General features: G+C 41.8%; 1 protein-coding gene across 1 annotated transcript in view; it reads left to right on the top strand.

The window, feature by feature from the left end:
- Positions 1-2929: 2929 nt before the first annotated feature.
- The window catches only part of emx3 (empty spiracles homeobox 3), a 15076-nt gene continuing 2255 nt past the window's right edge, over positions 2930-15750 (top strand). Inside the window, exons 1-2 of the mRNA XM_070913524.1 lie at positions 2930-3308; positions 13808-13992. Coding sequence (XP_070769625.1) covers positions 2930-3308; positions 13808-13992 — 564 coding nt within the window. The remainder of the gene's footprint in view (positions 3309-13807; positions 13993-15750) is intronic.

Genomic DNA, 15750 nt, shown 5'->3' with positions numbered 1-15750 from the left:
TGCAGTTATTTCCTGTTAATATCTTTCCCTTGTTGGGCTCTAATGAGAGGAGTCGCCCCTTCACTTTCAAGGGGGCTTAGCAGCAGTTAGCTGGCTCCAGGCTGCGGGGACAATAATCACATTTTAACTCAGCCTCACACCCCGAGCCCCCACAATAACTCACACCACTTAATTCCTCCTTTCAGGGCCGGCGATAAAACGCCAGAGGCAAAATTAATAGATGCTAATGGCCGCCTTCAATCAAAGCCGAGCGGGATCCAAATCTGCCAGTAAGGCCTATTAATTAACATGTGGAGGGGGCGGGGGGAGCGGGGGCCGACATACTGAGGCAGGATGGGGAGGAAAAAGGGGCTCTGTGGTTCACACGGGCCTCCGCAGGGCAGCCCATTGAAGGCGGAGGCAGGGGGGCTTTGTGGAGCTTCCCGGGCCACAATTAGAGGCTCCTGAATGGGCTGGCATTTGTCCTCCAGGTCCAAAAGCTGCACAGGAAGGGCCGAGTCCGGGCTGCGTGGGTCGAATCAGACGTCCAAATGGTGTCGACGACACTGAGAGGTGACGGGGACACTACAAGACAAAGTGTAAAAGTCCTTCACAGAAGAGGAGTCTGCTCTCGGGAACATTTCTGCCTTTTAAACACGAGTTGAATTCAAACGTGACGGGACGACGAGCCCAAACACCTGTTGAAGGGTTTAGGACACTAAAGCACTTTGCAGTTTAGCGGAGGAGGTGGTTTGATTTCATATTGGAGAAGTCAACACGTGCCGCCGCCTGTTTCCAGTCTTTAGACTTTTTAAATACATCAACATGTCGTGAAAGTTCCTGAACCGAAACACTGATGTGAGTTTAGTGTTTAAAGACATTAACGATGCTGAAGTTTGACCACAGATGAAGACATTTAGTGAGTGTATATATACATATACATACACATGTGTACATGTATATGTACTGCCACACTCTGCTGGGAAAATGTGAACAGCTCTTCTGCTCAGTGAATGATATGTAATGAAGGATAGAAGATGTAAATCAGGTGGTTATCTGGTTTGTTCATACGGACGCTTCAGTATTCAAGCTCCTCACTCCGTTAGCTGCTTGAAGTGCAGTACTTGAGTAAATGTACTTAGTTACTTACAGAACGTGTCAGTAACTTAAAACTTCTCCACAAGAAACAGGTTCGTTCGGCTGTTTCAACACACGACACGCAGCAAAGCTCCGCCGGTTCCACTGAAAACTGGTGCATTAAGACGTGAGTCACGTCGACAGGTGGAGGGTTCGTTTCTCGCTTCTGTCTGATGTTTGTAACTGGAAACTTCTCGCTGTGATTAACACTCTGAAAACCAGATGAAAGAGGGAGGGGTCCTCTGACCTTTGACCCCCCAGGGTCAATTGTCTTGTTCATGTGTCAATTGACCTGTCGCTCAGAGTGACACACACACACACACACACACACACACACACACACACACACACCAGACAACAACAATAACATTTATAAGTTTCATCTTCTTTGTAACTTTAAACTGTTTTCACTTCAGCATCGTCTCAAATCACAGAATAAAAATATAAAACGCAGACATTTAAACACATATTGTCAACAATTTACAGTTTAATACTTTAATACTACTATTTAATACTTTAATAGATGAACTGGAGGATGTTGAGCATCTCTGATTTTTCAGTGACGATGATGAAACAGTTTGATAATTAACTATTTTAGAGAAGGTGATTCATCAGTTAATACATTTGTTACAAATGAATAATGAAAAGAAGTCGTGTTATTAAGGTAGTTGAAGCTCCACTTCGAACATTCATTCACAGTAACGTCACTGTTAACTGACCTGATGTCAGTAAATCTCACCACTTATAAATGTCAAGTCAGACATCGCAGGTGTCAGGTGGAATTTGTATTAACATGTCACTTTCTGTAATATTCACAAACTACATTCATCCAGTTAAAAGTTAATTTAATATTTCTTCAGTGGAGTTTTGGCCAAATGAATATTTTGTAGTTTTAAAATAAGAAAACTGAAAAAATGAGTTGACATAAACATTGAATTTAGCCTCATTTATGAACTCAAGAAAAAAGTCAAAAAGTTCCTTTATTAATTAGTGTTGAGAACATGTGTAAAGTCCACTGTTAGGAATATTACACAGTCACTAATAACATTCTTAATATCATTCGAATATTAAAGGATATCTCAGCCGATTATTGATGATTTTGATGATTCATTTAGAACGCAGGCCACAAACCTTCATCAGTGACATCATCTTTGTTATGACCTCATCACTCATATCATCATCATCATCCTCTTAATCATCTTCGTCCTCCTCATCATCACTGTCAGTCATCATCATCATCATCACTTTTAACATCCCTGCCATCCTCCTCCTCCTCACCGACAACCACTCGATCAACAAAATGGCTGTCGGAAAGGTAGCCTCTGCGCATGCTCAGCGCACCTCTGCCACGGAGGGCAGGGCAGGTATCTTTCTCCGCAGCCTGTTGACTGACAGACACTCCCGGCGCGGCTCAGACTGCAGCATGCGGCGGCAGGAGGCGTGAGGAGACACCGACTGATCAGAGCCCCGCAGCCCCGCCGCTCTCTGCTCAAACCCGGCTGCTGCTCGGAGGATCTGCGCTGCACTTTGACGGAGACTTTGAGAGGAGTTTGTGGTTTTTATCCTGCAAGCGGAGCGAAGAGCAGAGACGCCGCCCCGGACACAGGTGAGAGGGAACTTCACCCGCTTCCAGGTGCAAAAATCAGGATTTGGCACGGCTTTTTACGCACAGGCGGACTCTTGCGGGGAGTTATGGCTCTCCGGGGGAAACTGGGAATCTGAGCTCCCCGAGTCCGAGGAACTGGACCAACTGGACCCCGATTTGTTAACATCTTCACCATCTTCCTCATCCACTCAGCTCCAGGTGCTTACAATGTTCCAGCACAGCAACAACAAGAAATGCTTCACCATAGAGTCTCTGGTCGGGAAGCAGGCGATCAGCCACAGCAGCGGCGGCGGCTCCGGGGATGAGCCCATCCGGCCCACGGCGCTCAGGTTCCCGGAGCCCCTGCACCCCGCCGGCGCCGGGGTCTTCGGCTCCTGCTTCCAGGGGAGCAGCGGGAGGACTTTGTACTCGGCCGGGCCGGACATGGTGCTCCACGAGCCCGGGACGCACTCGCAGAGCCCCGGCGGGCTGCCGCTGCACCCGCTGCAGATCCCCCCGCAGAGCTTCTTCAGCCCGCAGCACCGAGAGGCGCTCAGCTTCTACCCCTGGGTGCTGCGGAGCCGGTACCTGGGACACCGCTTCCAAGGTGAGCCGGGAGGGGGGGGGGGCACTCCGCTCTTATGCTTCATGTCTTCATCAACAGATTTATTTGTGTTTGTGCGTGCAGGTTTGTCTCGTGGTGTTTTCTTTTATTAAGTCCCTTTGAGTATTTTCTATTTTTTAATTCGTATTTTTACAGTTTTTATTTAATCAGAAAACTGTTTGTGTTTTAATGTCAGAACCTCACGTCATTAAATATCTTCACTTCCATTATTTTCTTTATTCTTTTGCGATTCATTATTTTATTATGTTCCATTATTCCCCCCTTCTGTTATTATTATTATTATTATTATTATTATTAGTATGTGTTCATTAATTAAATTTTCCATTTTTCCATTTTTTCCATAAATAGTTATCAATATAATTAATAATGATGTGTAGTAGTATTAGCAGTAGAACGTATTTAATAGTGTTTGTACTGCAGTGTTGGATTGGCAGTTTTTACAGAGTGAATTATGATTGATAATCGATTATATTATTGGTCTGTTATTGGATGATTTGATTATTTGCCGTCTTAGATTCTGTGGGGAAAAGGACAAAAGCTCAGTTTCTGTTTTCATTTCAGAATCCTAGTAGACAACTATATATGTATATATATATGTATATATATATGTATATATAGTTGGAGAAATGTTCAAATATTAATATTGATTTATATATATGTATATATATATATAAATCAATATTAATATTTGAACATTTCTCCTCTTTGTTGGATCAGTGTCTCTCTCAGTTCATCCTGATTAAAGCTTCTCACGTATTCTGAGGAAATAACTGACCCCCCCCCACACACACACACACACACACACACCTCCACTGACTGAACATGAGTCATTTTAAACAACAAATCATCTCATATTTTCTATCAGGATATTTAGTTTTATATTTAGTTTCCATGATTGAGGCTGCAGCACGATCGACCTTTGACCTGTAATGATATTTCCTGCAGTATTCCTGCAGTATTCCTGCAGTATTCCTGTAGTATTCCTGCAGTATTCCTGTAGTATTCCTGTAGTATTCCTGCAGTATTCCTGCAGTATTCCTGCAGTATTCCTGTAATAACGCAGAGTGCACGTGCTTCTCGGCCTCGGCCCTCTTCTGATCATTTCCTGTCACGCGGCGCAGCTCGAGATGTTTTTATGACTTTTATCTCTTTTGTTCCGTTTTGATGTAATTTTCAGTTCCGACTGCAGATCTCAAACCATCAGCTTCTTTATTGAAACAACCAAACTCCATTAAACATTCCCGTTAAATTAAGATGAAATGACAAAACAAAGTGAAGCTAAAACTGAAGATTTACTGAACTGAATGTTTGTCTCTCTAAATGTTTCATAGATGATTGAACGTCCTATTTCAACACATATTTAAACAGCAGGCCGTTACAACAGAGGATCGATATATAAATAATATGAACGAACTTTATCATCACGTGATTCTTTTTCTTTCTTCTTCTTTTCAATGAATTTTAAACAAAGTCGTGATTCAGAAACCTGAAGAAGAAAAATCAGAAACGTTCAGATGATAATAAATTATTCTAATTATTTGTAATTTGATGGAAGATTTAAAAGCGGCCTGAAGGATCAGCAGCTGCACAGTTTTCATGTCGAGAAGAAGAAAAATAACGTCGAGTAGAATAATGTTTCACCGCAGTTTATAGATCAGAAAACTATAATTTCTCTATAAAAGAGAAATGATCAGAAATAAACGATTGATCCGGAGTGTGTCAACATGTGGGATGCGACCCGGCGGGCGGGCGGGCGGCGGGAAAATCTTTCAAATCATATCAAATAATAAGAAACAGCAGAAGAACCATCTCTCCACGGAATAAAATGTAATAAAACAAATCAATTAATAAAATGAGATGTATAATCTCTGTCTGACAAACGAAACCTTTATTGAACCTGAATGAAATGACATGAAATAGTTTGTGATCTCTGAACTTTAAATCCAAAGAATTTAAATATTTCACATTCAAATTCTGCTGAAAGTTAAATATCCAGTGACGTGTTCAACAGAAGAAGAAGAAGTCAGACAGGAAGTGGATGTTTCTCTTCTCCTCAGTGATGATTCCATCTCTTAGTTTTAACCCTTTAATATCACTTTCCTCCTTAATTAATTAGCTACTTAATGACTTTGATTAAAATGATCCGCTCCGTTTGACATTATATTATATATATATTATAGTATTATATTTATACATTATAGTATATATTATACATATTGTGTGAAATATTAAAGTATATAATATACTATATTATACTATAACATGCCGCTTGGTTTATGATCTTAAAGTGAAACAAAGCGAGTGTCCACCAGTGGACAGTAATGAAGTACATTTACTCACGTACTCTACTTAAGTACAACTTCGAGGTACTTGTACTTCTCCTCCACCACATCTCAGAGGGAAATATTGAACTTTTTACTTCACTACATTTGTCTGAACGCTTCAGTTACTTTACAAATTCAACTCCCCAACAGTTTATTCGAGTACAGCTGAAACCATTAGTCTATTAATCGACTGATTCATTGAGTGATTTTTGGTGTAAAAACATTTCCTGGTTCCAGCTGTTCAGATGCAGATGTGCTGCTTTTCCTCTGAATGCTGGTAATAATTGTAACGTCTTGTTAATAATGTGGAGCTTTGTGAAGGCGTCACTTTGGGCTCTGGCTCATTGTGACCAAACGATCGATCCATTAATGATTGTGTCAATGTCAATGCAACTAATGATTATTTTCATTTCATTATTAATCGTTTTGTTTACAAAATGTCATAAAATAGTGAAGAATTGTCGTCAGTTTTTTAAAGGCCACAGACGATATAAAGGTCTCTAATGAGGAGACTAATGAGAATAATAAGCAGAATAATGAGGAGACTAATAAACCTTTTTAAAATCTTTTTAGATTCTTTATTGACATTTTATCAAGTTAGAATCAGTTTTTATTGTTTGTGTGTGATGTTTTATTGAACATAAATTCGTGTTTCTTTATGTTTTTGCACATCAAATAAACAATAATATAACAGTCTTAATAAAGCTAATAGAAATATTACTCATGGCTGCTCTCCAATGGAAACCATGTATCTCCAGAATCTAAAACCATTACAATGAACCGAACTGGTGATGCTGAAATCAGGGTTTTTCTTAGCTCATGAAAATGTAACACTGTGGAAACACGCAGCCCAGTGATGTCATGAATTAATATCATCAGTAATAATAATATTGATAATAATACTAAAGCTTGTATCTTGTTAAAACCGCCTGCTTTATTAACAGTGGCCTTAATTCCTTTATTACAGTGTTAAAACCTTATTTGTCAACAGCGACAACAACTTTACTTCCTGGTTGAGGAATCTTAACATGCAGTTTGTCAAAGTGTGGCTGTGGACCCAAACGGGGCCACAGGGCTTTGTTTATGGGTCCCAGCAGGAAGTCTGTTAGCAGAGTCGACCCAGCAGGTGACACACACACACACACACACACACACACACACACACACACACACTCAGCTCTTCACATGTCAGATTAAAAGCTTTTGGTCTCAGAGGTCGAATCTTCTGTCTGAAGGCTGTAAAAACTGACAAACGGACTCTGTGTCTTAACCTGCACAGAACTCTGAATATTAATATGAATATTAATCAAATATTTGGTTTAAAAGACAGATACATGTCTTGATGCTTTAGTTCTCGACGTGCAGGAACGATTTGTTTTAAGACGCATGAAAACACTTTGAATAATTACGTGTTTGATTTGTTCAATTAGCTCGTTATAAAAATCACATCAGCTCGTCCTCCATCATTGAAAGAATCTATTGCTCATAAGTCTCACAGCTGAACTCTGCATACTGGACCGTGATTGGCTCTAAAACAGTAGTGATGTCATAAACCTGCAGGTAAATCCTGTAGAGAAACCTCCTCCTCCTCCTCCTCCTCCTCCTCTCACAGTCTGCTGCTCCTCTATTCACTCAGACACATTTTTATTCATTAGCTGGAAGCAGCTGACAGCCTCCACTCACCTCCTGTCTCCTGTTTCTGGGTTCAGGTGTGAGGGGGGGTTCAGGTGGGGCATCAGAGGGCCTCAACCTGGGGGTGTGGGGACAACCAAGGGTCCTTGAAGGGAACTTTAGGGTGCTGAGGTTCAAAGTTCACCCCTGACCTTGAAAACAAGCCTACCTTCCTTCATTTAGTAGCTCTTCTGGACGTCACATGATCGTCATCAGCGGCTACTTTGTTCTGAGCACTTTGAGGACTTACAGTGAAGCTGTAAGTGGGAACTCCTCTAAGTGCCAGGACTCCCTTTGTGAGGAGCTTTTAATGTGAAACATCTGCAGGAAGTGATGAGAGAAAACAGCAGAGCAGAAGAAGAAAAGTGTTTAAAACGGTTGTTTTCTCAGTGAGGTTCTTCTTTATATTACACATCGCTTCACAACACAGACGCGTCTTGTTGTTGTTGTTGTTGTTGTTGTTGTTGTTGTTTGTGTGCCTCTAACTTTGCTGCATCCTTCAGGTTCAGTCTGAACTCTGCTGTTTTAGCATGTTTGCATGTTTTGTTGGGGTCCATCGAACACTGGCTGCAGCTCTGAGCTCTGGCACTGCTAGCTACGTTAGCGTGTCTGCTAATCAGACGTGGAAACAATAAGACAGCGACAGTTAGCTGAGAAATGCTCCACATTATCAACAACAATTATTAATTATTATTAATAATTAATAATTATTTATTAGCATTCAGAGGAAAAGCAGCAAATCTGAGAAGTTGTTAGTCTACTAATCCTTTCAGCTGTACTTTGAGTTTATAACAAAACATCATCACTTTATAAACTCAAAGTACAACATTTCCCTCAGAGATGTGCAGTAGAAGAAGAAAGTGGCATGTAATGAAAATACTGTAGTAAAGTACAAATACCTCAGACTTTTCAGTACAGTGTGTAAATGTACTGAACAGCTGTCAGACCTCCAACATGGCCGCCTGACGAGATCTGGTCCCTTTAAAGTTTTAAAAAACTTAAAATTTAAATTTTTTCTCTCTTTTTCTTATTAACTTCACGTCCTGATTGTTTCTTCTTCTTCTCTTCCTGTTAAAGCTCACACACACACACACACACACACACACACACACTCACATACACACACACACACACACACATACACACACACACTCACACACACACACACACACACACACACACTCACATACACACACACACACACACACATACACACACACACTCACACACACACACACACACACACACACTCACATACACACACACACACACACACACTCACACACACACACACACACTCACACACACACACACACACACACACACACACACACACACTCACACACACACACACACACACACACACTCACATACACACACACACACACACTCACATACACACACACACACACACACACTCACACACACACACACACACTCACACACACACACACACTCACACACACACACACACACACACACACACACACACACACACACACTTACAGGTCTGGTCTTGTTTCCAGTGCCAGGGGAGCCTGATGTGCCACCTGCCCCCCCCCCCTGATTTGTTTTGTTAATGTCACACTGACATAAACATTTAGTTCTTCATCTCGTTGTGCACATCTTTCCCCTCCTCCTCCTCTCTTTGCTCCTCCTCTCTTTGCTGCTCCTCCTCCTCCTCCTCCTCCTCCTCCTCCTCCTCTCTTTGCTGCTCCTCCTCCTCCTCCTCCTCCTCCTCCTCCTCTCTTTGCTGCTCCTCCTCCTCCTCCTCCTCTCTTTGCTGCTGCTCCTCCTCCTCCTCCTCCTCCTCCTCTCTTTGCTGCTCCTCCTCCTCCTCCTCCTCCTCCTCCTCCTCTTTGACAGTGAAAACGTTTTCAGGATTTTCTCTCTGACTATAATTTGTTTTGTGAAAGTTGCACTGACATGAAAATATTTCCTCCACTTTAGTTTTGGCCTCTCCTCCTCTTCCTCTCGTTTCCTCCTCCTCCTCCTCTTCCTCCTCCTCCTCCTCCTCCTCTCTGACTGTTTCTAGTAAACAAACTGAAGTCACGCTTCCTTTCAGTGTTTTTTTCTTTGAGCTCGAACAAACGTGTCGACTGATTTCTTTCCTCATGGAACATTTTCAAAGCTGATTTTTAAAGTATTTGAAGTCGGGCAGTGTTTCAGCCGTGTTTACTAGTTTGCAGTCTTCTTCTTCTTCTTCTTCTTTGTTGGTGCATTTCTGCGCGAGATAAACAAAAGAAAGAAAGAAAAAGCTTCTTAGCGCGACTAAACCTTTAACTTTGCTTTTGTCCCTCCCCCTCGTTTCTTTGGGGTTTTTTTTTCTGAATGAATATGAGACAAAATACAAGAACTGACCTCCTCCTCCTCCTCCTCCTCTTCATCTCTGGGTTGTTAGCATTAGCAGCAGTAGCCATGCCGCCTGAACAGACAGAGAACCCATCAGTCTGTTTGATTGACAGGTCGTAGTTCATCACCTGCTTCTGTTTACATTCTTCTTCTTCTTCTTCTTCGTCTTCTGTCGTCACAGCAGCTGAAGCAGTTTGTCAGTGAAGAGTTCAGTGACAGGAAGTATGTCCTCGTCTCTCTGCAGTCGTTTTGTAACTAAATTCAGATCTTTAAAAAACAGAATTGATTCACTTGTTGGCGTTAGTTAAATATTCCTCAGTCTCCTTTCTAAAACATCTCGTTTACTATTTGATGTGAAAACCAACTGAAGTCAGATGTAAGATATAAATATTATGAGATGAATAAGATGTAAGATGTAGAAGGTGCAGAGGATCTGGAGGAAACCTTCATATTTAACCTTTTTTTGTCGAATGAATTTGTCCAACATGACGAAGCAAAGTAGGAAATGACTAAACAATGAACTGATTAACAGAATCCTGTCGATCAGCGTCGTGTCTTCACAGATTTGGTTGTTTAAACATCAGATATCAGAGTCACAGTTCTGTTGTTTCTTCACCTGCTTTAAAGTCTGCTCCGTAAACTGCAGACGGTTCCAAAGATACTGAATCTGAGGGACGAAGACGAAGACGAAGTGTTGCAGTCATTAAAATGTGTGGTTTGAAAAGAAGAAGAAGCAGCAGAAAGGGAAAATATAAATAGATGTGATATTGTTCTGTACTGTGGAAACGTAAAGAAACCTAAGAGCACAGAATAATAATGATAATGATAATTATAATAATAATAATAATAATAGGAGCTCTGTGTCTCATGCTTTCAAAGGGAGTGTGAGGGAGGATTTACTGTCTTCAGGCTGCAGCATGTCGTCATTACCTGCTTCCAGTTTGTTAAAAGGGTTAAAACCTTCAAACTAAAGGTCATTAGAGGCTCTGAAACCTGGAGGTCACTTCTCGGACTCTTTGTTCTTCTTCATGAGCTCTTGTTCATTACATCTGATCCTGTATCAGTCAACACAGTCAGACAAAGTTTTCCTGACGGCGTCTCCTCCTGTTTCCAGAACAGCTGTAGAGTTTCTGTACTTTGCTGTAAAGACAGATCAGATAGCAGGTTCCTCGGATGCTCAGAAGATCCAATGGACCTTTGAAAAAAGACCAAATCTGCGTCTGAAGAACTGCGTAACTTTACTCTTACATGTGAGGTGTAAAATCTTAAAATGTGTTTGCACAGGGAGATACACAAATACAGTTTACACGAATAAATATGTGTTACACAAAGAGGTGAACTAAACTAAAAGATGTAAATAAAAGTACAATGATAGAAATAGTGATACCTCTGTATGCAGTGTAAACAGTGCCTCAGGTGTTTGCAGGTGTGCACATGTACTGACTCATACAGCAGGTCTAATATGTTGCATCACTGCACTATTGCACCATGGGTAAATTGCAGGTTTGAACTGTAATGCAGAATATGTAGCTATATATTTGTATATTACTGTATATATACAGTACTGTACTACATACAGTGTATATTATACACAACACATCTAGTAGTTATATAAAAAGACAGATCATCTAAATACTATATGTACATATTATATACACATTTCATATATAAATGCATATTTACGTGTGTGAGTGCTTGAGGTGGTTGTTGTCCGTGTGCAGGTGGTCAGGCTCTTTCAGGTGTGTGGTCCCGCCGGTCGTCTCAGGAGCAACATGTTTAACATTGATAGAAGAAGAATGAACATATTTGACAGGTTTAAATCAGCAGAAGCTTCATGGAGTTTGGTGCAGCGGATCATTTCTGCTAACAAAAACAAACAGCTAAAAGTCTCTTCGAGCGTTTTGTCTCTTTCACTTTCATGAAAACAGTTTTTTAAATCTGCGATATTTCAGGGGAAGATTTGGACGTTTTGATTTCTTCGACTGCTGCGTGAAAGCAGGAGGGCGTCTGTGACCTTTGACCTCCCTGTAAACTCGCTGCCGTTGTTACATTGAAGCATCGTCTCGGGTAATTTGACATTCAACAGAAATCAACCGTCATATTTGCAAGCCGCGCTCCTCTGAGACACCCGGTATCAGTCACGGCTCCAGACTCCAGTTTGCATATGAATATCACTTTGTAGACGCCAACGTTGGATTAAAGGCGTGAGCACGTGTCGGCTTTCTGCACGCCATCATTGTCCTCCTCGCCGCCTCGAAGCCGCCAATCAACCGACCTTTTTGCGTAGCGCGTGTCGGCGGCGGCGACTCCTTTCAGCCGAGCTGCAGCGGTTGAGGAGAACTCGTGCATAGATTTGTTTTTATGTAAAATATATTGAAAAATGTCCGTGCAATTTCAATAAACGGTCAGAAAAATAAAGCAGATGTAGCATGTGGGTTTGAAAGCGCGGACACAAAGAGAAACACAACGTCCGTGTTCACAGACGTCGAGTCGCCACATTTACTTCAACATGTCGGATAAACAAATTAGTTTCTGTTTTTCTTTTTGTTTCGACCTGCGATGAAACATCTGATCCTTCACCGCAACGGAAAAATACCTGCAGCCAATATTTCACTCGTGTATTCTGAAGTATCCAAAGACTTCATGTAGCCGGAGTTTAGTTTAAACAACAGCCTCCGTTCCTCCGAGAGGCAAAATGTTTCCTTCATTTAATGCATTTCATTTCATGTCATTTCATTTTATTTTAAGCAAAAATATGCACGTTTAAGTTTCAGCAAATATTCTCTATTCCCGCTTGAAAAGTGACATTTAAATTACTAAAGATCAACTGAATAATTGACCAATTGTTTCAGCTCGATTGTCATTTACATTACACATGTTCACGTGACATGAAATATAATATATGTCCACACACACACAGTAACTGACTATAAGCCTAAAAAAAACCTTTTCAACGTGATTCAGTTCAATTCAATACAACTTTATTTACACCTGTAAGTGCAGTTTTATGCAGCAGACGAAAACAAAGGCTGTAAACTCGTGTGGAGATTAATACATGAATAAATAATTATAAATATCTAAAAGTTACACGAGGTAATGAGCCGCACAAACGCATTTAAAAGGTGCAGGAAGAGTAAAAGTAAAGAAGTGTAGATAAAGAATAATAGATGCACGTCTTATTGTCAGATACTCAATTATTTTTACAAAGAGAAGAAATTCTTCTGGTCCACAAAATAAAATAATAATTTGTGACAGCAAACATGAAAGTGGATCTGAGTGACATTCATCTCTCTGTGAATCATTTATTAATGATTTCATAATTGAATATATTTATTTAAGGGGAAACTGACGACGTCATGTTGTGGTGAAACGCTGAGTCAGCCTTCAGCCTGCGGTTTGACTGCAGATCCAAACACACACGAGGTGTTTGATGAGATTAGTGAGACATCCCAGAGCAAACACTACACACACACACACACACACACACACACACACACACACACTACACACACACACAAACACTACACACACACACACACACACACACACACACACACACACACACACACACACTTCTGTATCATGTTTGCCTTCATTCTTTGTCTTTATTCAAATCTATTTCTGTCTCTGAAGTCTCGCTCTAACAACAGTGAGCAGTGCAGCTGCTGTTCATCTATCTCTGTGAGGACCTCTCTGAGTGGGACAGACACCATCGTCGTGTGTTCTGCTTAGAAACCAAAAGGGAGACATTTATATTTTAGATCTTTTCGTTTCATGTTGTCAGATGTGAGACCTTATTTTAACACAGCCAATCAAATCTTGCATAAAGCAGTGATGTCAGCGGTCTCACTGAGCCAATCAGGGGAGCCTCAGAGCTCTCCGTCTCGTCTGACTTACAGACATGAACACACGTCTTGTCCTTTCTGCTTTTATTCAGGTTATAAAATCTGCTTCACCTGCTGCTTCCTCAGCACCAGCAGCCTCAGTCCTGCGTCCTCCGTCCTGTGTCCTCAGTCCTGCGTCCTCCGTCCTGTGTCCTGCGTCCTCCGTCCTGTGTCAGTGTTGTCCAGCTGCTCTGCTGTCCTCAGGCTGCAGCGTTGTCTTTGTTGATCTGTGTTTGTGTTTTGTGTTCAGGGGACGACAGCAGTCCGGAGAACCTGCTGCTTCACGGTCCGTTCTCCAGGAAACCCAAAAGGATCCGGACGGCGTTCTCGCCCTCTCAGCTGCTCCGCCTGGAACGAGCCTTCGAGAAAAACCACTACGTGGTCGGAGCCGAGAGGAAGCAGCTGGCCAGCGGGCTGTGTCTGACCGAGACGCAGGTAGGCATCATGGGAAACAGAGGGCATGATGGGAAGTTTGATTATCTGTTGTGTGGATTAGAACATTTAAAGTAATACAAGAACGGATTATTAGTGAGTTTAATAACAAACAACAAGAAACAAAACATGACAACATATGACAACATGAATGAACGGATGACAAAACAAAAACTATTTAAAATATTAAGTAGCATTATCTCATTAGGCGTGAAAGATGAATCACTGAATGAATAAATGAATGCACAGGAAAAACAATTTCAAACACAACAGCTAAACACAAAATATGAATGAATGATTTATTCATCAGTAAATTTAAGAAAAATAAAATGTATAAATGATTAAATTAATGATTTAATTGATTAAAAAACTGTGAATGAATGGATGAATATAAATTATCCAGAAAAAAACAACAAATTATCTTCCAGAAAATATGAATGAACAAATAATTGGTTGATGAATGTATGAATGGAAACTGTGCACAGCTGTAACACTGCAGGACGACGTCCTCTGGAAGACGTGAGTGAACCAACGAATGAACGAATGAACGAATGACAACTTCAGAAATCTTACTCAAATAAAATAAATGAAACTAGATAAGAGTGAAAAAACAAATAGAATTCATGACAGACAAGAAAACTCAACCACCAGAGACCTGAACCTCGCCGAGCCTCCGTATAAACCACAGACCTGAACCTCGCTGAGCCTCCGTATAAACCACATTAAAGCAGAGACCTGAACCTCGCTGAGCCTCCGTATAAACCACAGATCTGAACCTCGCCGAGCCTCCGTATAAACCACATTAAACGCCAGACCAGAACCTCGCCGAGCCTCCGTATAAACCACATTAAACCACAGATCTGAACCTTGCCGAGCCTCCGTATAAACCACAGATCTGAACCTCGCTGAGCCTCCGTATAAACCACATTAAAGCAGAGACCTGAACCTCGCTGAGCCTCCGTATAAACCTCATTAAAGCAGAGACCTGAACCTCGCTGAGCCTCCGTATAAACCACAGACCTGAACCTCGCCGAGCCTCCGTATAAACCACAGACCTGAACCTCGCCGAGCCTCCGTATAAACCACAGACCTGAACCTCGCTGAGCCTCCGTATAAACCACATTAAAGCAGAGACCTGAACCTCGCCGAGCCTCCGTATAAACCACAGACCTGAACCTCGCCGAGCCTCCGTATAAACCACAGATCTGAACCTCACCGAGCCTCCGTATAAACCACATTAAACCACAGACCTGAACCTTGCCGAGCCTCCGTATAAACCACAGATCTGAACATCGCTGAGCCTCCGTATAAACCACATTAAACCACAGACCTGAACCTCGCTGAGCCTCCGTATAAACCACATTAAACCCCATTAAACCTCATTAAGGGGCTGCCTGGTGTTTGGGGGGGGTCGACTCTACCAGTGTTGCTGCCTCGCTCAGTAAGTGACAGACAAACGTCTGCTGGTCTCTGATCAGTTTTCGGTCTTTGCCTCCTCGTGTTTCTCAGGGTGATCTCAGGTAGGACGTGACGTCAGGCAGCTGGCTGTGATCCAGATCAGAGGAATGATGGGGGGGGGGGAGTGGGCGGTTAGGAGCTTTCTCAGGAGTGATTGACAGTGTTTGTCATCAGGTCGCCACGGCGATACGCATCCTGACGCCAGTGAAACGACGTGAATCATCACGATTATTTATGAGCTACTTTCCCAACAGAGGAAGAGAGGAGAGTCATCCATCACTCAGCACACAGCTTATTAATCAC

This window comes from Enoplosus armatus, chromosome 10, assembly GCF_043641665.1.
Source record: "Enoplosus armatus isolate fEnoArm2 chromosome 10, fEnoArm2.hap1, whole genome shotgun sequence".
Taxonomy (NCBI): Eukaryota; Metazoa; Chordata; class Actinopteri; order Centrarchiformes; family Enoplosidae; genus Enoplosus; species Enoplosus armatus.
The sequence above is the reverse complement of the archived record's forward strand: the minus strand, read 5'-3'. Positions and strand labels throughout refer to the sequence as shown.